Genomic DNA, 27330 nt, shown 5'->3' with positions numbered 1-27330 from the left:
ATATATATATATATATATATATATATATATATATTAAATAAATAAATAAATATGAGGGGAAGAACAAAGTTGACAATAAGCCTGGCTTTTTGTGATGACATCATACTCTCATTTCCCAGTCTGGCATTGCAGTAAGAGCTTCTTGTAACCTCTTTCTCCTTTTAGCTGAGTTGAAGAGATGATGGAAGTGATTGTAATTTCAACCACACACTTTGCAGGCAAGTTTGAAGTATGTAAATATTGCATAAATGTACAATAAATATGGTGAGTTGTACTGTATGTACTAGTTAAAGTGCAAGTCTCACATCTCGCTCACTGTGGCCTTCTTTCTTGTGGAATACTCATTACACTTTGTGCATGTGTTCAACACTTGCCGCTTGTTCTGTAGATAATCAGCTAACAGGCTGTATTTGGCTCTAGCGTTCTACAATTTCGCGCTATAAGTGTTAATTATATTAAATTAATGTCTTCAGCCACATTACAGCCTCTCAGCTATTGGGATAAATGAACTGCTTTTTAAGTTACTTTGTTGATGTTGCTTTTTTTAAGACTGAGGATAAATTTCAGTAAGGTGGTGTAGCTTTCTTCAACTCCTTAAATGACTTAAATATCAAAGGTGAAAGATGCGCTCAGTGTTAAAATGTTGATGCCTCTTGTGCTGAATCAACAGTGACTTAATTTATTTGCTACAAAAAGTTAATCCTCTGCTTTTTGCTGTTTGTACTTTCGTTTTCATATGTTCAATAAAGTCTAGGCTGTGGATAGAAACGAACGCTTTTCTTTTTTTAAGCTTTTCTTTTAGTTTAGGTTTTAGTAAGAGGCCGGGAAAGTTTAAGACAAACACCTTCACAATAACCGTGAGAAGAATGAAACTGAGGAAGGGATTTTGTCACAGGTCTAAATATAAATGTGATTTTTGTCCAGTGGAGGGCAGCAGAAGCAAACATCCACATGTCACCCAGGAACAGCTGGTGCATGTTTGCTCTGCGGCTGCTCACTTGTCCTGCTATCATGATCTTTAGGAACATATTTCTATGTGTTACTGATAAGGGCCGGCACAATAATGACTGGATTTGTTCTGTAACAGCCTCATGGAGCTGCTTTGCCTAACTGTAAATGTAGTGGAAGGCTGTTATCGCTGAACAAACGGGACTGTAACCTGAGCCCTTCTCATATTCCCGGCAGCTGTACAAGCCCAGCTCGATGACGGCTGAAGTAAACAGGGTTGGAGTCAGGTATCACACTCCTGTTGGAACAAAGGAGAGGGTTTGTTAGGGGGAAGATAAAGGTTGGTTAACCTTTATTTGCTGTGGCAAATCGGTTGCATTTTAAAGTATGAATACATTTGATGAAAGGTGGATTAAAAAGGAAAAAGCGTGGGAGGAGTCACTGTAACTGCCTTTACAGGAAATCATACTCGCATTCTTTACGTTAAAGCTCATACGCCCACTCACATCTTGAAGTCATTATCAGCGTCTGGATTTTTTCCACCAGTGGGAGAAAAATGTTCTGTACTCATGAACATCCTCTAAAAGGAGTTAAAGTGTCAGTTCAAATAATTTAAAGGTAAATACAAGTAACTGGTAGACTGGGGGAAAATAAATACTACAGTGGAAACAAATGAAAAGCTGTTAAATTGAGTAGGAGCTAAAAGAAGTCAGATTGAATCTCACCGAATCTTAAATATAGCATCCGTGTAACCAGCACATGCAATTTTTCCTCAGTCAGTACAGCTTTAAAAATTCTTATGACAATTCCAGTCTGTGATTCTCCTTTTAAAGCCATTTACAGTTTTTTCTGATTGCTTAAGCACATTTTTTGTAACTATTGGCTAATTTTGCAAAACTCTTCACACAAATAAGAAAACCTGTCACCCAATAATCAAAACATTGTAGTTCTCTTGCAAAAGCAAACACAGCTAGATTAACCCTTCACACCTTCGTAAAAATGGTGTTTCCGTATCAAACAGTACACACAAGCCATCATCTACTAAGCACACAATGCGCCAACTGCACACTGATGGTATGAATACAAAACGCATCTGGCTTTTGCTTTCTGTGCACAAGGTAGGCTATGTCAGTTTGAGCTCATACTTCTGTCATAGATCCATAAGCATAGAGGGATCCAAACTTCAAGTACTGGTGTTTATTCAAACACATCAAAACAAACACAAGTGTTTATTTCCAAGTATAGGATTATTTGCAATCGCCATAATGACTATATGGGTTACTTGGTCTGCAGTGAACATGCTTCCTCTGCCCCCAGCATCTGGTCATCTAGCAATTCTGTAAAGTATTGCTTCCTCTCCCCCCTCCTCGTCTTCCTCTTGCTCCTCCTTGTCCTTGTCGTCCTCTTCATCCTACTTCTTCACCTCCACGTCCTCTTCCTCGGCCTCCTCTACTTCTCACTCTTTCTGCTCCCTCCATTGTACTCCGCACACACAGCTTACCTGTATTATAGTGCTTAGGCTGATTGCAAAGTGAACTAATTATCTAAAAAAGTTTTGACATGTGAAAGTGTGCCAGACAGTTGGCAAATTAGTGTTAATGATAGCCATACATGTGTATACTTTTGCTAGGAGTGTGTTGGAAATTTGGTAATTGAGTGTTGTGCAGTGAATTGTGCCTACCGTTTTGCAAAGTGTGTGTTACAAAATTGCAAACTGAGTGCAAAGCAGTTTTTGTGCTTTTAGTTTTGCAAACTCAGTGAGTGGTTTTGCTATAAGTCTGAATAGTTTTAGAGATTGTGCTACAGGAATCACAGTTAGGGTTTAAGCATTCAGAAAAAACTGTAAGATATTTCCCAAGCGCTGTTAAACAGCAAGCATAGTTTTAACATAGCCTTTTCTAAATATCCTGGTTTTATTTTGGATATTGTAGAAACAAAACTACAACAAACAGCTGTGTGTTGTCATTTTCAACAGTCCCACACATCCATTCTTTCTTGGCGACTCTCTCAAGGTCCCCACAAATTTGCAGTGTGATTCTAGTCAGGGCTTTGTGCAAGCCAGTCAGTAATACTCCCATTGGTTTTCTGGAGGTACTTCTACAGGAGCGACATATTTTGTGGCTCTTTGTGTTGTTGGAATACAAACCCAGACCCAGATTTGTGCTGAGTGCTTGCATTTATTTCTTTTTTTCTTATTTTCACATGTCCTTCTTTCTTCATGTTTCCCACAGCATAATGCTCCCACCACTGTGTTTCACTGTGGGGACAGTGTTCTTTGGATCGTACACCTCTCCCTAAGAAGGATCTCTGTGGCCAAAGAGCTCTAGTTTCATCTCATCTGACCAAAGGACCTGTTTCCAAAGAGAACCAGACAGTATAGAACAGTATGCTAAGGATGACCTTTCTCCTGGTTGTCAATATCATACTTCAATCTGGCTTCAGTCAAGTGAAGATTTTCTTGATCTTGCAGTCAATTCTTGTGCAAGGTTTTAGTGACCGCCTTCTTTGAGAGGACAATTCATGACTTGGCTAAGTCATTCACTAATGTCTAGGCAGTTGTTCTTGAGACACATTTCACACTAGTTTTCTTTCCAGAGTCTTTGAAATGTTTCACTTCCTACTTATACCAGGCTCATTCTATAACCATGTGTGACTCGCCTTGAATTTCTTAAAAATACTTCTCACTGCAGTTCTTACACTTGGAAATGCTTTGACTACTTTGTATAGCCATCTCCGACTGTGTTAGTGTTAGAGTCAAATTGTTAAATGTTGCCATTATTGTACTTACATTTGTAAGTCTTAGTTCAAACAAAGACATTCCTTTGTTTCTGACCCCCGATGACGAGCCAGAACCATGCAGGAGCGCTGACGGGCTTCAGCCTGGGTTGAAGCCCGCCAGCGCTCCCCAGGACGATGATGACGTGCTGGACATCGGCCTGGACATCCATGGTTTGTCGGAGGATGAGCAGGGGAGCTCATTGTCGGCCCAATGTACTGCCGCTGCTGCGCCGGTCGGCCACGATGACACCTCTCTTTTCTCCCTGTTTCGCCGTGCTGCTGAGAAGCTGCAGGTGGACTGGCCCTCTCCTCCGCCAGCTCAGAAGCCGTCGCGGTTCGCGGGGTTTTTCCTCCCACCGGAGCCCGCAACGGCCAAAAACTGCCTTCCCATGTTCCCAGACTTTCTCTGCGAGCTAACAGCATCATGGGACAAACCTCTGTCTACCCGCGTCACTGTGCCCGGCTATGGACAGTACATGGAATTGGACGGCGCTGAGGGGGCTGGCTTAACTAACCCACCCCCTATAGAGCCGTCTCTGGCTGCTCATCTGGCCCCGTCCCATAACCATGGTGTCGGCGGCCCCGCAACTCTGCCGTCCAAGCACTGCAGATTCTCTGCTTCGCAGCTGGAGAAGATTTATCGAGCTCAGGCCGGCACTGCTCGCGCCATGAGCTCTGTCACCATGCTCCAGACGTACCAGGCAATGTGCCTGGCGGAGCTCGGATCGCTGGTTCCTGATGACAGCCCACTGGCACCTCTTCTTAACGAGGTCAGAGTCGCCACAGATTACATCCTCCGTGCGTCTCGCTGTGCAGCGCTCTCCCTGGGCAGAGGGATGGCTTCGACAGTAGTGGCGCAGAGGCACCTGTGGCTGACCCTCTCTGACGTCCCGGATAGGGTCAGGGCTGTATATCTGGACGCACCAGTGTCTGCGGCTGGGTTATTCGGACATTCACTTGAAGCCATTCAGGCTAGATTCGATCTGAGGAAGAAGCAGACGGAAGCTCTGTGCGACATCATCCCCAGACGTCAGCCGAAACCCAAGCCCGCAGCTAGCTCTCACAGGCCCGCCGCTCCTCTGCCGACTGGCAAGAGACCGGCGCCCACTGCTGAAATGGGTGTGCCGCCAGCGAGAGCACATCCTCCGGCCCGAGCTCCACGCCAGTCGGCCTGGAGCAAAGGCCCACCCTCGGGCCCCCGGCGGGACCCGACGCCCAGGAGGAAGAAGCCTCAGCCCTCCTAGCTGTGGTTTCGAGTGGAGAGGGGGTCCAGCAGCAGGGAGACGCTGTTTTTACCCCTCTGTTGCCGCACAAGAGGTGCCGCTTAAGTTCTGTTCAGGTTGTCAGCCCCAGAAGGCGCTGCACTTTCCTAACACTGTCTCCCAAGCACAAAACCCCTGCACACAAAATGCCTCAGGTAACTCCCTGTTCAGGTGTGTTAAATGTTCAGGTGACCACATCGAGTGTTCCCGCTATTTTTCATTGTTGTGCCTTAGAAAAGGTGCCTCCAACAAAATGTATAAATGTACATGTTTCCATGTTAAAATGCTCAGCCTGCAGGCAGAATGTGCCAGGTCAGGCAGGTGATGCAGTCCCCTGCAGACACACTGGGGGGTGACGACACACTGGGGGGCGACAACGCCCCGCCGACGGTCAGCCGGCTGGCTGCTGACTTCCCTCAGTGCTGCGCTTGCGCCCCCTCTCCATGGGTGCTGCGAACTGTTGCCATGGGTTACCGGTTGCAGTTCCGGGTCAAGCCGCCTCGTTTCCAAAGAGTCGTAAACACGACTGTCAACACCGAGGCGGCCATGATACTCAGAGAGGAAATAAAGGCGCTATTGCAGAAAAGAGCAATACGAGTGGTCCCCGCTTCGGAGACAGACAAAGGTTGGTACAGCCGTTATTTTGTTGTTCCGAAAAAAGGGGGAGGGCTTCGTCCCATCCTCGACCTGCGAGTCTTGAACACGTATCTACGAACGTACAGGTTCAAGATGCTAACACTCAGACAGCTCTTGAATGCGGTCGGCTCGGGAGATTGGTTTGCAACAATCGATCTAACAGATGCTTATTTTCATGTGGCTATACACCCGAAACACAAGCAGTTTCTGAGGTTTGCATTCGAGGGCGTAGCCTACGGATACCTAGTGCTGCCGTTCGGGCTGTCGCTTGCTCCTCGCACCTTTACGAAATGTGCCGAGGCAGCACTAGCGCCCCTCAGAGAGAGAGGAATCCGCATCTTAGCCTACCTAGACGACTGGGCTCTCGTAGCTTGCTCCAGAGAGCAGGTAGAGACACAGCTGTTGCTGGTTCTGTCACACATTCAGACACTGGGGTTCTCTGTGAACTTTCAAAAGAGCTCGCTAATCCCGAGTCAGCAGATTACTTTTCTCGGTTTGGAAATATGCTCGCTTTCCAGCCGCGCGCGTTTGTCGGAGCACAGAGTGGCCGCGTTTCATCGCTGCCTCGCTCAGTTTCATTTGGGACGCAGACTGCGTTTCCAGACGATATTAAGCTTGTTGGGCATGATGGCATCTTTGATCGCCGTAGTGCCACTTGGACTGTTAAAAATGAGAGCGTTTCAGCGCTGGACTCTCTCTCACCGTTTGTGTGCATCGCGTCACCTCTGGAGGAGGCTGCCGGTAACCGCGTCTTGCATGCTAGCTCTCAGTCCTTGGAGGGAGCCCGGGCTGCTCCTGTCTCACTCTCTGCTGTTATGGTGCAGTGTTCATTTTCTCTCTCTAAGAGCCACCCATGTCCCGGGCCACCTGAACCTGGGGCCCGACCTTCTCTCAACGGGGGGGTCCTCTGGTGAGAGAATGGAGGTTACACCCTTTAATAGTGGCTCAGATTTGGGACCTATTAGGCAAGGCGCAAATAGATCTTTTTGCTTCCAGGGTAAATACTCACTGCCCCCTGTTCTTCTCCATAATCGACCACGATGCACCCTTGGGCTTGGACGCGCTAGCGCACCAATGGCCAGACGTGCTCCTGTATGCATTTCCCCCAGTGGAAATGATATCTCCAGTTCTAGAGAGAGTGCGTTGGCATTCCCTCTCTCTGATTCTAGTGGCCCCTTGGTGGCCCACAAGGTCGTGGTATGCAGAGATAATCAGCCTGCTAGCAGCGAGTCCTTGGCAGCTTCCTCTCTGCAGGGATCTCCTCTCTCAGGCGGGAGGAAAAGTGTTTGATCCGCACCCAGATCTGTGGCGCCTTCATGCTTACCTGCTGAGAGGTTAAACTTGATTGCTAAGGGTTTGCCACCTAGTGTGATAGCGACTATTCAGAGCGCTAGGGCCTCATCTACTAGAGGCTTGTATGCTTACAAATGGCGAGCCTTCGAGCAATGGTGCCAGGACCGCCACATTCTCCCATTTCAGTGCTCTATTGTGGATGTTTTGACATTCCTGCAGGAGCTGCTGGATAAGGGCCTTTCATTTTCGACAATTAAGGTTTATTTGGCAGCTATATCTGCTTGTCATATTGGCTTTGACGGGGTGACACCAGGTGCACATCCCCTCGCCATACGTTTTCTGAAAGGAGTTCGCCGGCTGAGGCCCGTGCTTAAGTCCAGTGTCCCTGCTTGGGACTTGTCTTTGGTGCTGGAGGCCCTTTGTAGCCCCCCGTTTGAACCCATTGAGTCTGTGGATATGAAATTTCTTTCATAAAAGACTGCATTACTTCTCGCTTTGGCTTCGGCAAAGCGAGTGGGTGACCTTCATGCGCTCTCTGTGCATCCCTCCTGCACACAGTTCTCTTCTGATGGCCACAAGGTCGTATTGCGTCCAAATGCTGCCTATTTTCCCAAGATCATGCCTGCATCTTCTAGCTCAATGGAGTTTGAGTTGCTGAGCTTTTGCTCCCCTCCTTTTGCATCTGAGGAGCAGAGGAGGATGCATTCTCTTTGTCCAGTGCGTGTGCTACGCACCTACATTGAGCGCACTCAGAATGTGCGTTTATGTGACCAGCTGTTTGTCTGCTTCGCTAATCCAAATAGAGGTAGAGCTCTGTCGAAACAGAGGCTGTCCCACTGGATTATAGAAGCTATCTCACTGGCATACGGCTTGGTCTTGCTTTGCCCCACGGGGTGAGAGCTCATTCCACCAGGGGGATGGCAACCTCATGGGCTCTTTTTAAAGGGGTGCCTGTAGCTGATATTTGTGCGGCAGCTAGTTGGGCATCACCGCACACTTTTGTGCGGTTTTATCGGTTGGACGTTACAGCCCCTTCGATGGCTCATGCTGTCCTTTCTGCTGGGTCTACCATTCACTAAGGATGTGGTGGTCCGATTCCAGTTCGGTGGCTGCTCTGTGGGGCGTGTATATATGTCCCATACTTATGTGTTGTACCGAGTAAATCGACTGAAAGGGAACGAATAGTTATGTCTATAACTTCTGTTCCCTGAAGGAGAGGAACGAGGTACAACACAAGGTGGCCCCACTGAGCAGTTTGGCTTGGTGAAGAGCGGCTATCGAACTGAGGGATGACTGTGATGACAGCGGCTATATGTGCAGGCGGGGCCATGCGCGTGTCATCACACGTCATCTGCCTTAAAGGCGTGATTAAAGGTTTCTTCAGCCAGGACACGCGAGGGTGTGATATCCCATACTTATGTGTTGTACCTCGTTCCTCTCCCTCAGGGAACAGAGGTTATAGACATAACTATTCGTTTTACAATGGGTGTTTGTGGAAACTGGTGAACAACAACTGGTGCAACAGTGCGAACGTTGTTCCTCTCACACGCTCCTGCACACCAAATCTGGAACTACTGTCCATCATGTGTCGTCCTTTATATCTACCTCGGGAATTTACATCGGTCATTGTAAGTGCCGTTTATATTCCACCACAAGCGGACACGGTCACCGCCTTATGCGAGCTGCATGAGGCACTCACACAGCACCAGACACAACACCGGGACGCTGCGCTTATTGTGACGGGGGACTTTAATAGTGCCAACCTCAAACGCGCAGCGCCGAACTTTTATCAACACATCACCTGCCCCACCAGAGGTGAAAGGACACTAGACCACTGCTACACTACGGTCAAGGACGGCTACAAGGCACAATCCCGCCCTCCGTTTGGCAAATCCGATCACCCCGCCATCTTCCTCATGCCAAAATACAAACAAAGGCTGAAACAGGAAGTTCCGGTTCAGAGGAAGATCAATCGGTGGCCGCGTTAAAGGACGCACTCGATGACGCAGACTGGGGCATGTTCAGAAACAGCTCCAATGATGATGTCAGCGTGTTTACGGAAGCAGTTGTGGGATTCATTGGGAAACTAGTGGATGATACCGTGGAGACAAAGACTATCACAACGTTTCCCAACCAGAAGCCGTGGGTGGATAAAACCATCCGCGACGCTCTGAGATCCCGCACCGCTGCCTACAACACGGGACTCACGACGGGGGACATGGACCCGTACAAAGCCGCGTCATATAACGTGCGGAGGGCGGTGAAAGAGGCGAAGCAGCGCTACGGGAGGAAACTAGAGTCACAACTCCAACAGAGTGACTCTAGGAGCCTGTGGCGGGGACTAAGGACAATAACGGACTATAAAGCACCAACAACCGGTATGACGAACGCGGCCGTGACTCTGGCAGACGAGCTGAACACTTTCTATGCTCGCTTCGAGGCTGCAGCTAAGGTCTCCAACAATGCTAGTGTTAGCGGCGCTAACGGCTGCAGACAGGAAGATACTGCCAGCACCGGAAACGTTCTCGTCATCTCCGAGCATGAAGTAAGGAGAGCCGTCAAGAGAGTGAACACCAGGAAAGCAGCAGGACCAGACGGCATCCCAGGTCGTATCCTCAGAGACTGCGCATACCAGCTAGCTCCTGTGTTCACTGAGATATTCAACATCTCTTTATCTCAGTCGGTGATCCCCACATGCTTCAAAGAGTCCATCATTGTTCCTGTCCCGAAGAAACCCCACCCTGCTTCTCTCAATGACTATCGCCCTGTAGCCCTCACCTCAGTAGTGATGAAGTGCTTTGAACGCCTGGTCAGAGACTTCATCATTTCTTCACTACCAGACACACTGGACCCACTACAGTTCGCTTACCGTCCAAATCGTTCCACAGACGATGCCATCTCTCATCTCCTCCACACATCACTCACTCACTTGGACACTAGAAGGGGGAATTATGTTAAAATGCTCTTCATAGACTACAGCTCTGCATTTAACACCATAATTCCCTCCACACTCACCACCAAGCTGGAGCATCTGGGACTCAGCTCATCTATGTGTCAGTGGATCTCCAACTTCCTAACTGGCAGACCACAGGCAGTAAGGATGGGCGGACATGTCTCAGCCTCCACCACTCTCAGCACTGGAGCCCCCCAGGGGTGTGTTCTGAGCCCCCTGCTGTACTCTCTGTACACATATGACTGTGTGGCCACTACCAGCTCCACCACCATCATCAAGTTTGCTGACGACACCGTCGTGGTGGGCCTGATCTCTGATAACAACGAGACGGCCTACCTGAAGGAGATTAGGAATCTGGAGAACTGGTGCCAGAGGAACAACCTCCTTCTAAACGTCAGTAAGACAAAGGAGCTGATAGTGGACTTCAGCACTAAGCAGGAGAGGAACTACCAGACCCCCGTCATCAACGAGTGCCCAGTGGAGAGAGTGGACAGCTTCAAATACCTCGGAGTTCACATCACGCAGGACCTGTCATGGTCCTGTCACATCAACACCGTGGTGAAAAAGGCCCGACAGCGTCTCTATCACCTCAGACGCTTGAGAGACTTCCAACTGCCCTCCAAGGTGCTCAGGAACTTTTACTCGTGCACCATAGAGAGCATCCTGACGGGAAACATCTTAACCTGGTTCGGGAACAGCACCATGCAGGACAGACGAGCTCTACAGAGGGTTGTGCGGTCAGCTGAGCGCACCATCCGCTCCGAGCTCCCTGACCTGCACTCAATCTACAGCAGGCGGTGCTGGACCAAGGCCAGGAAGATCGTGAAGGACCTCAGCCACCCCAACAACAGACTGTTCTCTCTGTTGAGGTCAGGAAAGCGATTCCGCTCCCTGAAGACCAACACAGAGAGACTGAGGAGGAGCTTCTTCCCGCAGGCGATACGGTCTCTCAATCACACCACCACACAGTACTGACCCACACATATAGTTCTTACACACACACTGGACATTCTGGACATTGTTTTCTCTTCATCACTTAAATCACTTTAAGCATATTTGCACTGCACAAGACATAATGTGGATTGCACAACACTGGTTACTATATTCTTCATTTCCAGTTAATACTTGTACAGCTGCTGTTATTGTGAGTACAGGGAGTGCAGAATTATTAGGCAAATGAGTATTTTGTCCACATCATCCTCTTCATGCATGTTGTCTTACTCCAAGCTGTATAGGCTCGAAAGCCTACTACCAATTAAGCATATTAGGTGACGTGCATCTCTGTAATGAGAAGGGGTGTGGTCTAATGACATCAACACCCTATATCAGGTGTGCATAATTATTAGGCAACATCCTTTCCTTTGGCAAAATGGGTCAAAAGAAGGACTTGACAGGCTCAGAAAAGTCAAAAATAGTGAGATATCTTGCAGAGGGATGCAGCAGTCTCAAAATTGCAAAGCTTCTGAAGCGTGATCATCGAACAATCAAGCGTTTCATTCAAAATAGTCAACAGGGTCGCAAGAAGCGTGTGGAAAAACCAAGGCGCAAAATAACTGCCCATGAACTGAGAAAAGTCAAGCGTGCAGCTGCCAAGATGCCACTTGCCATCAGTTTGGCCATATTTCAGAGCTGCAACATCACTGGAGTGCCCAAAAGCACAAGGTGTGCAATACTCCGAGACATGACCAAGGTAAGAAAGGCTGAAAGACGACCACCACTGAACAAGACACACAAGCTGAAACGTCAAGACTGGGCCAAGAAATATCTCAAGACTGGTTTTTCTAAGGTTTTATGGACTGATGAAATGAGAGTGAGTCTTGATGGGCCAGATGGATGGGCCCGTGGCTGGATTGGTAAAGGGCAGAGAGCTCCAGTCCGACTCAGACGCCAGCAAGGTGGAGGTGGAGTACTGGCTTGAGCTGGTATCATCAAAGATGAGCTTGTGGGGCCTTTTCGGGTTGAGGATGGAGTCAAGCTCAACTCCCAGTCCTACTGCCAGTTTCTGGAAGACACCTTCTTCAAGCAGTGGTACAGGAAGAAGTCTGCATCCTTCAAGAAAAACATGATTTTCATGCAGGACAATGCTCCATCACACGCGTCCAAGTACTCCACAGCGTGGCTGGCAAGAAAGGGTATAAAAGAAGAAAAACTAATGACATGGCCTCCTTGTTCACCTGATCTGAACCCCATTGAGAACCTGTGGTCCATCATCACATGTGAGATTTACAAGGAGGGAAAACAGTACACCTCTCTGAACAGTGTCTGGGAGGCTGTGGTTGCTGCTGCACGCAATGTTGATGGTGAACAGATCAAAACACTGACAGAATCCATGGATGGCAGGCTTTTGAGTGTCCTTGCAAAGAAAGGTGGCTATATTGGTCGCTGATTTGTTTTTGTTTTGTTTTTGAATGTCAGAAATGTATATTTGTGAATGTGGAGATGTTATATTGGTTTCACTGGTAAAAATAAATAATTGAAATGGGTATATATTTGCTTTTTGTTAAGTTGCCTAATAATTATGCACAGTAATAGTCACCTGCACACATAGATATCCCCCTAAAATAGCTAAAACTAAAAACAAACTAAAAACTACTTCCAAAAACATTCAGCTTTGATATTAATGAGTTTTTTGGGTTCATTGAGAACATGGTTGTTGTTCAATAATAAAATTATTCCTCAAAAATACAACTTGCCTAATAATTCTGCACTCCCTGTATATATATATTTATTTATTTATATTTCTTCATACATTCTTATATAGTTCTATACTGTTTATTTTGTTGTACAGTTATTTTATTTTCAACTTTAATTTATATATTTTATCTTATTCTTTCCCAGTTAAATTTACCCTTCATTCTAATTTGTGTTGTACAGTTATTTCATTTTTAACCTTAATTTTTATATTTTATTCCTTCCTAGTTAAATTTACACTTTTTAATTTTTTATATTTATTTCCTATCTTATTCATAGCCTTTTCCTTTTTTTTTTCTTTAGGTCACGAGCAGTTGTCTAAGCATTTCACTGCATATCGTACTGTGTATGACTGTGACAAATAAAATTTGAATTTGAATTTGAAACTGCGTGTCACAGAAATAAAAGGCTGCAGTGGAAGCTGGTTCTTCGAAGTGGTCTGACACCAAGGGCAGAAGGGCTGCTCTGAGATCCTTCCCTTGCTAGCATGTGAAAACCGGTTGAGCTGCTCTGTCTTGCTTTGTTAACAGAAATAAGTCTAAACCAGTGGGACCTGTGGAAGTGCAGGCCCCGCTCAAGTCTAAACTTGTTGTTTTGGCACGATGCTTTCTCAAATGACACTCAGACCCTTGAGGTTTTTATACCGTGTGTACATTGGAAAATAAAACCCATCGCTGGTTTGTGTTATGGTTTCTAGGGGGGTGGGGGAGCTAATAATATCCACTCAAATCATTTTGTTTTTTTAATGGAATAATTTTGTAGTTGTGTATTAACAGAAACAGTTTTCTTTAAAATGCACCTGTACACCTGTAAAATAATGTATTCAACAGTTAAGCTGCAAACTCACTTATTCCACAGTTGTGTTCCCAAGGTTTCTATGGGAAGGCTCTGAAACTGGTCTGATAAAACTCATCCAATTAAACAACACAAACATTTTTCTCATGACATACTTCAACTTTATTTATAAAGAAATTTGGTATACAGTCTTAAGCATTGGCTACAAAGAAAACACAGAGTGCAACAGAACACCAGCGATACCTACACAAGTTTGAATACAGAGCGAATTGGAGCCCGACTGAACTGCTCCTCATAATGCCTCAGCTGTTTCTACTTTACTGCTGATTTCGTGAGAAGCTTTGCACTCCTCTAAACAGTCTATGACATCCTGTTTAAGATTGCAAAACTGATGATCAACAGACTTCAGTCTTCCACTGTTTTTCAGCATGGACAAAACACGTCTCCATCAGTGAGGAATTTTAATGTTCGTAAACATTTTAGCCTTTTAATACTTTCACAAAACTCAAAGTCAAACTTTAATCTCACAACCTAAAGTTGTGATAATCATTTGCCATTTAATCATGAAACATAAACTTTGTATGGCATGAATTCTGCTTGTGTAATGACAGCACAATAAACTCTCATTCATAAGGCATCAAAATTGAGAAACAAAACCCCATACATGTCAAAAATGTGACGATAGATGCGTGATAACATACAAAAGCAAATCATAAGCAAAATAACTGATTAGTAAATATGAATCTTTGGCAATAGATGCTAGTCTTCACACTGCTGAAGAGTAATGGGTTGCAGTGATTTGGATGTATTTAATAATAATAATAGATACTTTATTGATCCCCATGGGGAAATTACTTGTTTTTCTCTGCATTTGACCCATTCACTCAGTGAAGCAGTGGGCAGCCCACTAAGCAGGCGCCCGGGGAGCAGTGTGTAGGGACGGTACCTTGCTCAGGGGTACCTCAGGGTAGCCGTTAAGTGGATTCGAACCGCCGACCTTCCGATCATGGGGCGACCACTTTACCTACTGAGCTATCCCTGCCCCTTTACCCCCTTTACCTTTACCTACTGAGCTATCCTTGTATTCAGCAAGATCATAACAATAAATTGCCAATCACTGTTGATAATAATTTGATTAACTCTGTAAGACCCAACCCATCAAAAAATAACCAGAAAAAATTCAAATTGTTTTGGAACTGAGATGTTTAATAACCCTTATAACCAAATCCACATTTTCTGTGCTATATTATGTTGTTTATGAGATATTTATGAGATATTTTCTTTGTATCACATTTGATACATTGGGCGTTTTTGACAATTTTTTGTTAACAACAATGTTAAATTTAGACTCTTTTAAAAAAGAGTTTTGTCCATAACATTTTAAAATTATGGAAGGTATTGATTATGTTGATGAGAAAGAGGGCAAATATGATACAAATGCCATTATAGGGTTAACGTCAAAGATTTTTCAGCACATTAGGGGCCACAAATTTAAAAAGTTTCCAATAAAACGTCATCCTGAAAGCCAATAATGTTCCTGATATGATCACATAACCTGTTTCTGAGCATGCAGAGGCAATATAGAAAAAATGTTAAATCAGTATTTGCCAACGGCATTTATCACAACTGCCACATAAACAATTGTGAGGATCAGGCCAGCAATACCGAGTCCCAAAGCCACATGGTTCAGTGTCCTGGCTGTCCTGCTGCTCCGCTCCGCTGACATCCGATCGCCAACGTGGTTGGATTCCCGAGTCTGAAAGTGATAAGGAAGAAAAACAAAGCAATTTGGTTGTTGTTGCTGCTCTTGGTTGTTGGACCTCCACTACACAGGATGATACTTGTTTAGAGCTTAAAAACCCAGAAAGCATATACTCTGATCTTCTGAAAATGGAAACGTGTGGAAGATGTAATGTTTTCCAGCAGTTTGAACATTGAGACATTCTACAACCGTCAACATTCATAATGTAAAGAAAATTATTAAATTACATAATAAAAAGAATGAGAAGTAGCATAGCCACGCAAGCCAGGACGTTTTACATTATCTCAGTAAGAATTCCAAACCAAGTTTTCCTGCTTGATTATCAGAATCAGAATACTTTATTAATCCCGAAGGAAATTATAGGTTACAGCAGGCAGCACGCTAATGGCGCATGCACACTTACAAAGGAACCTTCTGACCAAACTTACACAAACAACACATTGGGAAGACATGTCAGAGAGGTAGGCTGATAGGAAAGGATGTGTATTGCTGTTCTGAGTTCTGGTTCAGGTTTTCATTTCCCTATTTGGAGTTTTTGGTTACATTTTGGCTTTAGTATCCTGGTAAGAACTGGTTGTGTCCCTCTGTGTTCCCTAATTTGGATTTGTGTTAGTGCGTGTGCCCCTGCCTCTATCATCATGTTTACTGTGGGGATTTCTATTGCTGTGTGGCATTGCTTGCTTGGTTCCTGTTTTACTTTCACAGTCAATTGTCTCTTCTAACCGTCGTGATGTCCCACCTTCCTCTTCCTCCTTTCAAATTGCCCGTTGCTCCTCCTAATGTGCCTCAGATTTACCTTGCCTAAAGAAATTGTGTCTCATATGTACGTTTCTAGTTACATCCTTTGTTGGATTTTTGGGTTCTCCAGTTTAGTACAAACCCTTTTGTCAAGTATTGTTGGCATCCTATGATTCTGCACTCTGCATTACTCTGTAGTGGACATGCATCAAGTTCATTTTTTCTCATCAGCCATCTCATCTCATCCTGCATCCTGTTCCCTCTTAATGATGATGTAAACAAAGATTATTTTTCACTTTGGAAAATTTGAAAACGGAGTATTGAGGAACTGATGCATGCACTTTCAGAAACACAAAAGCTTAGCAGTAACTCTTCACAAACACAATCATGGCACAGAACACTCTAAATTACTGTACCAACTGTTATGTTGTTAGAGGTGTGGCAAGAACGTTTAACTTACGGAAAACAAGCTGACTGTTGAGACTGTGGAACAAATGGCCCATGACGGTGATATGCACACACTGAGAAGGAACTCTATGTGATGATTACTACTTATGGGTAAACTGTAATTTGCGAGCAATTGCTGTTTAAGAGCCACACTGCAGAATATTTACTGAGGCAATATGAAGCACTCCCATCGTTTTATCTCTTAAATAGAAGTTTACCAAGAGTTTTAATCCAATATTTACTCCATTAAAAAAAAAAAAACCTTTTAGGCCACATGAAAACTTAAACTGACATGTTGGGACAACGTGGGAAACCACAGGACTTTTAATAAAATAGGAAACAACAGACCAGCTGTTGTTAGCATACTTTATTCAGTACTTAGACTGGACCACACCTATCCTCCATCTTTATTTTGAGCTCCCACTAAAAATGCTGAGGAGACATCTGCTTAATGTTTGTCTAATCCATTAGTTTAAAAAGTACCTTGAAGCCTTGAAGACTAATAGGGGCCACAACATACAAAAACAACATCACATTGCATTCAGTGACTCTTACAACTAGCAATCGAGCACAACCTCATCAAGTGAGGTTGTACACAAGAAAGCAAAGGGCTGTTTTCCTACAAACATTTAAGAACCACAGAGTCATCTCTGCTGCCAATTAGGGGGGGGGGGGAATTCCTACAAAAGCCAAGGAATAAAACATTAAAATATATTCTTATGGTGATATTACAGCTGAATTATTTGTAGGAAGGAGCTTGGCTAACAGGATTAGACAGTCCATTCAACAGAACAGCAGGCCCAAGGGAAACAAACTAATCTGATAAAAACACAGCCCAAACTGGTTTGTAGAAAGGGCAGCCTTTCTACAGACTAATGCACTAATGCACTAGTGCACTAGACTAATGCACTAGTGTCCCAAAATCGAGAAAGTGCTCTTTGAAAGCACGGCTCTCCTTTCCTTCTGACTAGCTTGCCTTGTTGTAGGTTAGACAGTATAATCTGTGTGCCGTCTCAATGGAGGGTTATCAGTGTGTCTGCCCGTGCTGCTTCTTCGTCTTCTTTCTGCATGGGATTTGGTAACATTGCAGCAAGCACAGCTGAACGCAGCTGATAAAAAAGTCTGCATAGTTTTGCCACAATGAAATGAAAGCAAAGTGACGGGCAAAGAGTAGTTTAGCTAGCTTATTCAGTGAGTTAATATTGTTCAGATGTTCTTGTTCTGTCTCTGTCTTTTCAACCTACAGTTTACCAACAGTTTAGAGATTTCCTGGAACATGTACAACATCCTCAACACATCTTAACCACACAAAATGTCACTCACCTCTGTGAGCCATCCGAATCTTGTGGTAAGGCTAACAGCAGGGGGGTTGAGTGGCATTTTACTCTTTAACAGTTTTATGTATTTGTGGTTGAAACTCAGAAGCATATTTCTATGTTAAACACGTACCAACACGTACATACTTGTGATATATACGGAGTCATGGGAAAAAACGTTTTCACAGCCTTTTGGCCAAAGGTCAGACTGTTCAATACTCAAAGAAATTAAAAACTAATAATACAACAACAACAACAACAACAACAACAATAATAATAAGAAGAAGAAAATTCAAGAGCCAATGACAGTACAATTAGAAGAAGCACAGCTTGTATGGAAGGGTTGCCAAAAAGAGTCTTTCCTCTCTAAAAATAAGATAGCAACAAAGCTTAGGTTTGGAATTTACACAAGACTCCTGGAAAAATGTCTTTTGGATGGACAAGCACAAAGTAGAGATGGTTGTTACGGTCATAATGCACAGTGCCATGTTTGGGGAAAACCAAACGTGGCATATCAACACAAACAGCTCATACCAACTGTCAAGCACAGAGGTGTGGAGTGATGATTTGGGCTTGTTTTGTAGCTATAGCATTTGGGCATAGCTCTAAAGTGATTCTGTTTCCCACACTACGCCGCCATAGTAGAACTTGGGGTTTTTCATTATCTGCCAAATCACAAATCTGTCTGCGGGCAGGATGTGGACCTAAATGTACTCAGAAACAGGAAGCTAACAGTTGCGTTATTTGCTAAAACACTCTTTGTAAGAAGTAAACTTTACAAAAACAAAACAAGAACCTCAAACATGAACTAACTAGACTCAGGAAACTAAAACTAGGAAGCATAGACTAGGAGAGTGGAACTGGGAACCAGAACTTCACCAGAACACAGAGGGATGAGACACAACACGGAGAAGGTGTGGATGACGTTAAAGATGTGACACAGACAGAGAGAATCGCAAGGCTTAAATACACAGACTGACAACGAGAGGATAGGGAACAGGTGATAACACAGCAGGAATAAATCAGAGCTAACAAGACACAGGAAGCAACGCAGACCAAACGCAAGACACGAAAACTTAACACAAAGACATCAGACACAGCAACAGGGAGGGAACACAGATGTGGGACCAGGACAGGCACAGAGACACAGAACAGGAGCTAAAAATACAAAACAGAAATCAAACCCTAAGAACAAGAAAATCTTAAGAATTAATCTAAAACATAAGATAACAGTATTCAAAACCAGTGAGTCAACTCAGGACCACGACAAAATCTCAAATTGAACTTTTAAAAACCCAATTGTTTTTTTCTTCATTACATTTGCAATTTAACTTGAAATAAAGATTGTATTTACCTGCATTATCATAATTATTTTATTATTATAACTAAGTGGCAGGTGAAGGTTCAGATAACACTGCACAAAAATAGGTGCTACACAAATACCTGTGCGTCTACTTAAGTGACAATTGTATGTGCTTTTCGCACTGCTCTGTTGCCCTGCTTTTAGATTTGTTAGCGATGACTTTAAATAAATAAACTTTTTACAGTCAAATATGCCAAAAGTTTTAGACATCAGAAAGGAAAGGGTTAAAACCGGATTCAGTACACTCAGTGATGAATTCTTACCTCACTGCACAGCTCTAATCAATGTCTTGCTAACCACTTATCATGGTGAAAACAAAATAATCTCTCATTAGATCTTTTTCACATCTTTCTACAGTTCTCCTGTCATCAACTGTTATTTCATTTAACCGAGTGAACGTAGAAAAGACGCCATTCACATCTGTCAAATAACATTTTCAAGTAAGTTTAATGTAATGTTCAGATAGAAAAGTGGTTATTTCTCTTTAGAAAAAAAATATAATGTAAAAAAACAAAACAACCAAACAAAAAAAACAGCTTCTTGTTGCTATCAGGTAGTTGGTCACACTGATCTGAGTAAAGTCCTGTCGGAACAAATATTTACTTTGGCTTTATCGGTTTTGGTGACTACAGACAGTTTTACATGAAGATCCTTTTACAGAATCAAATCTAATTTTCTTTAGTGTTGATCAAACATTTTACACTTTAATATTTAAATTTACCTCAATCAGATGCTACAGAGCACCTGACATTACAGCCAATGACCAGTGTTTGCCTTTATGTTGCTCTCTGTAGCTCCGTGGTTAAACACAAAACTGTCTCCACTTTGATTTCAATACGTAACATGACAGTTCAGTAACAAGAAATGCCATGTTAGACCAAAAATAAATTTGTATCACATTTTAATGTGACACAAACTAAAATGTATGCCACATTTTAAGGTCAGCAAGAGGAAATAACCTTAAATTCCAGTTAAAATACATCACCCCTCTGCAGAAGAATTAGCTCATCTGAATGTTCACTCATTGTAAATAAGGGCTTCTGAAGAAAATGCTGGCATTTGGGGAATGTTAGGGAGTTTTTATTGTTTTACTTGCTTATGCTTCAAAAGTTATGTTACACATATTTCACCAGACACAGCTTTCTGTTGAAACAGGAAGCTGACCCTGTGACACTGACAAGAGATCAGTACAGAAATACACATCTGCAGAAGTTGACTTGCATTATATTATTCTTAGAAATTGACTTGCAACACACATACTTTGTGACACACACACACACACACACACACACACACACACACACACACACACACACACACACACACACACACACACACACACACACACACACACAGCATCAGGACCTGCGTAACAGGAAATGTGATTATATTTGCATATTGACGATGTAACCTATAAAAATAAACGAATACTGCAGTTCGGTGTGATTTGCTCTGAGCTTTTCACCCGTGCCGCACGTTGTCAATCTTAAGTGTCTCAGTGTTGTTTATTCACCTGACTGTTTGTTAACTGTAAATCTCTGACAGGGAAACAAAGAGCTGTTTGGTGATGCCTTCACAAAAGCAGGCAATGCCCTTGAGCTGAGGTAACTGACTGCTCGAGCCTGATTGCGACAAAAGTGGGGATTTTTGGAAAGCCCGGGGGCATGTAGTGCTACTGAAAGCTCCACAGTATTTTGTCATAAAGCAATTAATTCAGAAAAGCTCACAGAAAAGGAAGAAAAACCCGGAACTTTTCCATTAGAAAGAATGGAAACAAACACGAATCACCGTTACCTCAAATTGTTCATAACAACAAGCCACAAGCTGTTAAGCCCCTGTTGCAACTGGCGTTGTTGCTTTCACAAACAGCAGCGTGCACCAAAACCTTTGGTCTTTATTCCGCTGGTTGTGCACCTCTCAGTGTCTGTCACCTCACACATGTGGTGTGGCAGGTGGTGCCAGGTTGAAGACATACAGTGGGGCAAAAAAGTATTTAGTCAGCCACCGATTGTGCAAGTTCCCCCACTTAAAATGATGACAGAGGTCAGTAATTTGCACCAGAGGTACACTTCAACTGTGAGAGACAGAATGTGAAAAAAAAAATCCATGAATCCACATGGTAGGATTTGTAAAGAATTTATTCGTAAATCAGGGTGGAAAATAAGTATTTGGTCACCTCAAACAAGGAAAATCTCTGGCTCTCACAGACCTGTAACGTCTTCTGTAAGAAGCTTTTCTGTCCCCCACTCGTTACCTGTATGAATGGCACCTGTTTGAACTCATCATCTGTATAAAAGACACCTGTCCACAGCCTCAAACAGTCAGACTCCAAACGCCGCCATGGCCAAGACCAAAGAGCTTTCGAAGGACACCAGGAAAAGTATTGTAGACCTGCACCAGACTGGGAAGAGTGAATCTACAATAGGCAAGCAGCTTGGTGTGAAAAAATCAACTGTGGGAGCAATCATTAGAAAATGGAAGACATACAAGACCACTGATAATCTCCCTCGATCTGGGGCTCCACGCAAGATCTCATCCCGTGGGGTCAAAATGATCATGAGAACGGTGAGCAAAGATCCCAGAACCACACGGGGGGACCTGGTGAATGACCTGCAGAGAGCTGGGACCAAAGTAACAAAGGTCACCATCAGTAACACACTACAACGGCAGGGAATCAAATCCCGCAGTGCCAGACGTGTTCCGCTGCTGAAGCCAGTGCATGTCCAGGCCCGTCTGAAGTTTGCCAGAGAGCACATGGATGATACAGCAGAGGATTGGGAGAATGTCATGTGGTCAGATGAAACCAAAGTAGAACTTTTTGGTATAAACTCAACTCGTCGTGTTTGGAGGAAGAAGAATACTGAGTTGCATCCCAAGAACACCATACCTACTGTGAAGCATGGGGGTGGAAACATCATGCTATGGGGCTGTTTTTCTGCCAAGGGGACAGGACGACTGATCCGTGTTAAGGACAGAATGAATGGGGCCATGTATCGTGAGATTTTGAGCCAAAACCTCCTTCCATCAGTGAGAACTTTGAAGATGAAACGAGGCTGGGTCTTCCAACATGACAATGATCCAAAACACACCGCCCGGGCAACAAAGGAGTGGCTCCGTAAGAAGCATTTGAAAGTCCTGGAGTGGCCTAGCCAGTCTCCAGACCTCAACCCCATAGAAAATCTGTGGCGGGAGTTGAAAGTCTGTGTTGCTCGGCGACAGCCCCAAAACATCACTGCTCTCGAGAAGATCTGCATGGAGGAATGGGCCAAAATACCAGCTACTGTGTGTGCAAACCTGGTAAAGACCTATAGTAAACGTTTGACCTCTGTTATTGCCAACAAAGGTTATGTTACAAAGTATTGAGTTGTATTTTTGTTATTGACCAAATACTTATTTTCCACCCTGATTTACGAATAAATTCTTTACAAATCCTACCATGTGGATTCATGGATTTTTTTTTCACATTCTGTCTCTCACAGTTGAAGTGTACCTCTGGTGCAAATTACTGACCTCTGTCATCATTTTAGGTGGGGGAACTTGCACAATCGGTGGCTGACTAAATACTTTTTTGCCCCACTGTAAGTGTACCATGTCTTCAGGCACATGCTGCTGTAAATGCCATAAAATTGGTTTTACTGCTGTTTCAATGATTTGTCAGTACTGAAGCTAAGAGATTCACAGATTACACAGAGGCAGATTAAAAACAAAAATAAATCAGTGGGCATTCTCCATATTGCCAAAATGATGAGATCCTCATGACCGCGTGATCACCAACAATCTGAAATTCCTCAGCTTGACAAAAGAGCCAGTGTCTATGAGAAGAACTGCATTATTATGTCTAATGTAGACCAAAATGACCAGCCCCAACACAGAGATACTGTTTCTACAAGACAACACCAGACAAAGTGTTAGACCCAGCGGCTGTGATATAGTAATGGAAAGAGGTGGGGCTGCTATAATGCCAACTTTGTGTAGGCACAGACAAAACAAGGGCCAGGATGCGTGAACCTGCAGGAGAGACGAGGAAGACAGAGAGGGAGACATCGAGGAGTTCATGTTCTTCCAGCACGAACTGAAAGTGTGTCTATGCATGATTCGGGAGAGCAACAAATCATCAACCTTACATAAGTGCCCTTTATGAATGTGAGAGTGAATGAATAGTGGTATTGTAAAGCGCTTTGAGGGGTCCCGAAAAGCGCTATAGAAATGCAACCCATTATTATTATTATTAAATGCTAAAAGAGGCCGAAATAAGCCTTGAGTGATTAATTTTAAATCTTCTGCCTTAAAGCATAAACTTAGTGAATAGAGTTTGTTGATCTTATCGTGCCTTTGTCGTATCCCAGCATTTGATGCTAATTTTTTTCATATTTAATCCGCACTGGTCAATATAGATGCCTTTTTAAAAATTGTATTTATTTATTTTTAAGCAATAATCCTACAATGTTATGTAATGGTAAAAAATATGTTTTAGTTTTATTCTAATTAGGTTCACAACAGCAACTGTGGGAAACTGTGGACAACCACAATGTAAATACTGAAAGATACATGTGTAACATTTTAAAAATAACAGCTCGGAAGCATCTGCTGCTTTGGAAGGTATGTGTCGCGAGTTATAATTAGCACAGCATGACATGTGTAGTCTCAGCCATAACTTTAACAAAACCTAGCACAGGAAATTTAGAAAAGCTTAAAAGCTTAATGACTCTGTTTTTTCATCTGTCATTTTCTTTGTCTCAAGAAAGGCTAAAAAAAAAACAACAGAAAATGCAGGGCAATATGCACGCTTTGTGTTTCTGTAGGCTTCTGAATACTGATGAAAAAATAAACATAATATAAAACATTGTGCACAGTCACATAGAAGTGCATTGCAAGTCACTATGGCAAAAACATTTACATTAAAGCTTCAGAAGTCACCTTTATTTAAAAGTGATACTCTGCAGGAGTCTCTGCGAATGCAGTAAAATGTAAGGTTATTTTTGGCCTTTAACTACAAACATGGAGGAAGCAAGGGTGTCTTTTCCATCCTGTAAGAATCAACTACCACAACTTCCAGAGACAACGTGCATGCAGTAGCACTCTAATGAGACCGTGTTAAAAAAGGCATTAAAGAGGGCTGTTCTGCTCATTTTCACCTCCATATTTGTATTCCTGGACTAATTGTTGTAACTTTGAACAGTTACTAAAACTAAGATTTGTTCTAGTACAGCTATAAAGCAATGGTTTTAAGCACATCCTGCTTTATAGCCCTTCTTGACACTAATAATGACCATATTTTACAAAATAATCATCATATTGTTTTCAATACCACTTAAAACCAGGGACCATAAACTCATCAGAAAAGGCTTTACTGAGACCATGGATAAAGGGAGCCGTAGACTGTTTTCCCCATATATTCCTGTTTAACAATATTTGTTACCACAAACATAAGAATTGCCCCCTGCTGGCTGGTATAAAGAATGCAACTTCCACATTGGATTCACTTTGAGACCCCTTTTATTTGCAGCCTACGGAAATTCTTTTTCTGTCCCTTTAAAGCCCCTCAGTAAAGACCTACTTTCTTTTAATTGCTCTTAATTGCAAATGACAATTTTTCAAATCTACAGTTATGTCTTGGAGCCAGAATCTCGACTCTACCAGAATACAAAGAGCCCAACGTCAGCAGCAACAACGATTACAGCAGGACGTGCCTGTAAATATTGCATTCACTTATTGTGGTGGATTTAGTCCCTGAATAACTGGGATGGTTGTTGCTGATGATCTCTTTTACAGGACAACGCCTCTTTGCTGCTCACTGTGTGCCTCAGAGGAAATTATGTGGGTCTATATTCAATTACGCCGGTAATTACAGCTGCCTTCTTTCAAATGCAAGTGAAACCCTTGCACTGCAGAGCGTTTCACCACCAGCGTGTTCTTACTGCTGAGTTTTCCCACAATGGTTATCTACTCTACTCTCTCTCTGTCTCTGTGAAAGTCACACCTGCTGACTCGAAAAGACAGCCAGCTGTTTTATGATGGCCACACCCAATGCAGCCACTACTTACTCTTCTCCCTGCCCTCTGCAAAGACATTCAGGTCAATCAAGTCCAAAACCAACCATTTAAAAAGCCATTCGTTCCAGATGGAAGTAAAAAGCAATACCCATCCTCCCTTCCTCAAGACTGTGGGTACAATATTTTTTGTTTTGTTTTTAAACATCTCGCTCTCATCTCTCGTGCCACATTGGATATGGCATCTTTACTTATTCCCCTAGTCTTTTTGATTTCCATGTGAATTCTTGTCACACAGTTATTGCACATCTTTGCATCTTTCACTTCTCCTTTTCTCTGCACAAATTTTTACACCTTCTGGTAACCTAAGCATGTTCTCTAATCTGGTTCCCACGCAGTAACATGTGGGTGTTAGATGTTGTTCTGAACAGCATGGTTTACTTTAATACCTCAATGAACTTTATACTGAATGTTTTAAAACTATGGAGGGCTAAATGTGCTAAATGTGGGCTAAATAAAAAAAACTGCGTAAATAATAAATGAATACATTAAATTTATCATTAATTAATTAACATTTCAATTTGTTTAATTAAACATATCTTTAAATATTCCACTTTTTAATCAATTACTTCATGGTTCCTGTCCTGGAGTGCACCATAAAATTATTTTAAAATGTAAATTCTTGCTGTGGCTTTTCAACAGACCCCAACATCTAACAGCAAGTCAACACAGATTATCCAAGGTACTGAGTTGATGCAGTGTTACAGTCAACTGAATTGGTGCTGGTGTGGACTTGATGTAGCCAGGTCTCCCAAAATACATTATAAATGAAACCACAAGCATCAGTGGTGGAAGAAAGCCACCAGAACTATTAGTAATCTTTGAGTTTATTATTTTGATTATTAGTAGAATTATTATTTATTCCCAAATTTAATTACTTAATGACAAATTTAATTTATTATTTCATTTCATTTTAGAACTCTTGGAATTCTTTAGGTATCATCTCATCTCCTTAAACAAACAGCTTTATGATGTGTATTTATTGCAGTGCAACAGTCCATGAAGAATGAAAAACTTTCTTTTTTGAGACTCACCAAGATGGAGAAGATAAGGGCAGCAATTCCAAGTGGCAGGCAACAGCACAACATGGTGAAGATGGAGTAGCCCAAGTAGTCATTGACGGGGTTAGTTAGAGGACCCTGAGCCACATACACTGTGGGCTGGACCACGACAGTACCCTGCTGAGGTGCAGGGTACTGTCCACCCATGGGATGAGCTGGCTGTCCATATCCTGCCCCTGCAGGCTGTCCATATCCTGCCCCTGCAGGCTGTCCATATCCTGCCCCTGCAGGCTGTCCATAACCTACTCCTGCAGGCTGTCCATATCCTACTCCTGCAGGCTGCCCGGGATAACCCTGCAGGACACAGAGGTGAAATAAGACCAACTCATTTCCACTGCAAACGAAACAGGTGGTTGAAGTGGGAAAACCGGTTGGATAAGTGATTTATGGAAAAACGAGACTGTTGTTGATAGAGGTTAAATATAGAAGGAGTACATCTTACCTCGTCTTTAGATCTCTCTCTCTCTCCATATTATATATATATATATATATATATATATATATATATATATATATATATATATATATATATATATATATATATATATATATATATGCAGCTAACCAACTCAGCAGGATGAATATCATAATAACACAACCGAACGAACCGATGGGAAAAGTCATGATTACATGATAACATTGTTTAGCAGTCTATAGGTAAATAGAGAAAATATAACTAACGTTTTTATTGGATTAAATACCTCTCTCTCTCTCTCTTTTTTAGATTGTCTTAAAAAATGTGTCTTTAAATGTGCTGGTTACCTGCAGTGGATATCCAGGGCCAGGGTTACTGTCGTCCTGGTAGGGTGGAGGGGGCGCTTGGCCCATGGAGGACTTCTCACTGGACCATCCCGCTGGTGGAGCGCATGGGTGTTTCCCCGAATCCATAATGCAACTTCTAGGTTTTCACACAAAAAAGAAAGTCAGCCTTGTTTTTTTGGGGCCGGGTTCGCGTATAGCTTACTTCTCTAAAATATTAAATTTTTTTTTTCCTTTTTCTTACCAAGCCCTTTTGAATTTTACAGCTGAACACGGTCCGCCACACGTCGTAGTCCTATTCCAAACGCTTGACAGTCAGCGTAGCCCCTCGTCGAGCATTGCATATCACACTTCCGCTTTCAAATTAAAAGAGCTGCGGAGCATATTCGCGGTTTTATTTTATCTTGTACCTGCTCATGCCGCGGTATTTTTGGTCTTGATCAATATTGGTCATAATGAGAAAACTGAAAATACAAAA

The 27330-nt window shown here is 43.1% G+C and overlaps 1 protein-coding gene across 2 annotated transcripts; it reads right to left on the bottom strand.

Annotated features, from left to right (window-relative positions):
• Positions 1 to 14177: 14177 nt before the first annotated feature.
• On the bottom strand, positions 14178 to 27242 carry LOC308405921 (uncharacterized protein). 2 transcript variants are annotated; one of them, XM_080896720.1, is made up of 5 exons: positions 27097 to 27242; positions 26856 to 26991; positions 26067 to 26387; positions 14422 to 15112; positions 14178 to 14380 (listed from the first exon to the last, which is right to left on the bottom strand). In XM_080896720.1, exons 2-4 carry the CDS (start codon positions 26979 to 26981, stop codon positions 14954 to 14956), a joined length of 606 nt encoding a protein of 201 aa, XP_080752846.1. In that variant the 5' UTR covers positions 26982 to 26991; positions 27097 to 27242; the 3' UTR covers positions 14178 to 14380; positions 14422 to 14953. The 2 variants fall into 2 exon arrangements, with proteins under 2 accessions (XP_080752846.1, XP_080752847.1); XM_080896721.1 differs by lacking the exon at positions 27097 to 27242 and having other exon boundaries at positions 26856 to 27090.
• Between the last annotated feature and the right edge of the window lie 88 nt (positions 27243 to 27330).

Source organism: Rhamphochromis sp. 'chilingali', assembly GCF_963969265.1.
Source record: "Rhamphochromis sp. 'chilingali' genome assembly, chromosome: 11".
Taxonomy (NCBI): Eukaryota; Metazoa; Chordata; class Actinopteri; order Cichliformes; family Cichlidae; genus Rhamphochromis; species Rhamphochromis sp. 'chilingali'.
Note: the sequence above shows the minus strand (reverse complement) of the source record. Positions and strands in the feature narration are given on the sequence as shown.

Bases quoted from the DNA above. Each gene is read 5' to 3' on its own strand.
- LOC308405921 (XM_080896720.1), bottom strand. From the start codon at position 26,981: ATGGATTCGGGGAAACACCCATGCGCTCCACCAGCGGGATGGTCCAGT. The intron at 26,388-26,855 runs GTAACCAGCACA...TGTGTCCTGCAG, and splicing joins GCCCTGGATATCCACTGCAG to GGTTATCCCGGGCAGCCTGC. The intron at 15,113-26,066 runs GTGAGTCTCAAA...TATCACTTTCAG, and splicing joins CCCTTATCTTCTCCATCTTG to ACTCGGGAATCCAACCACGT.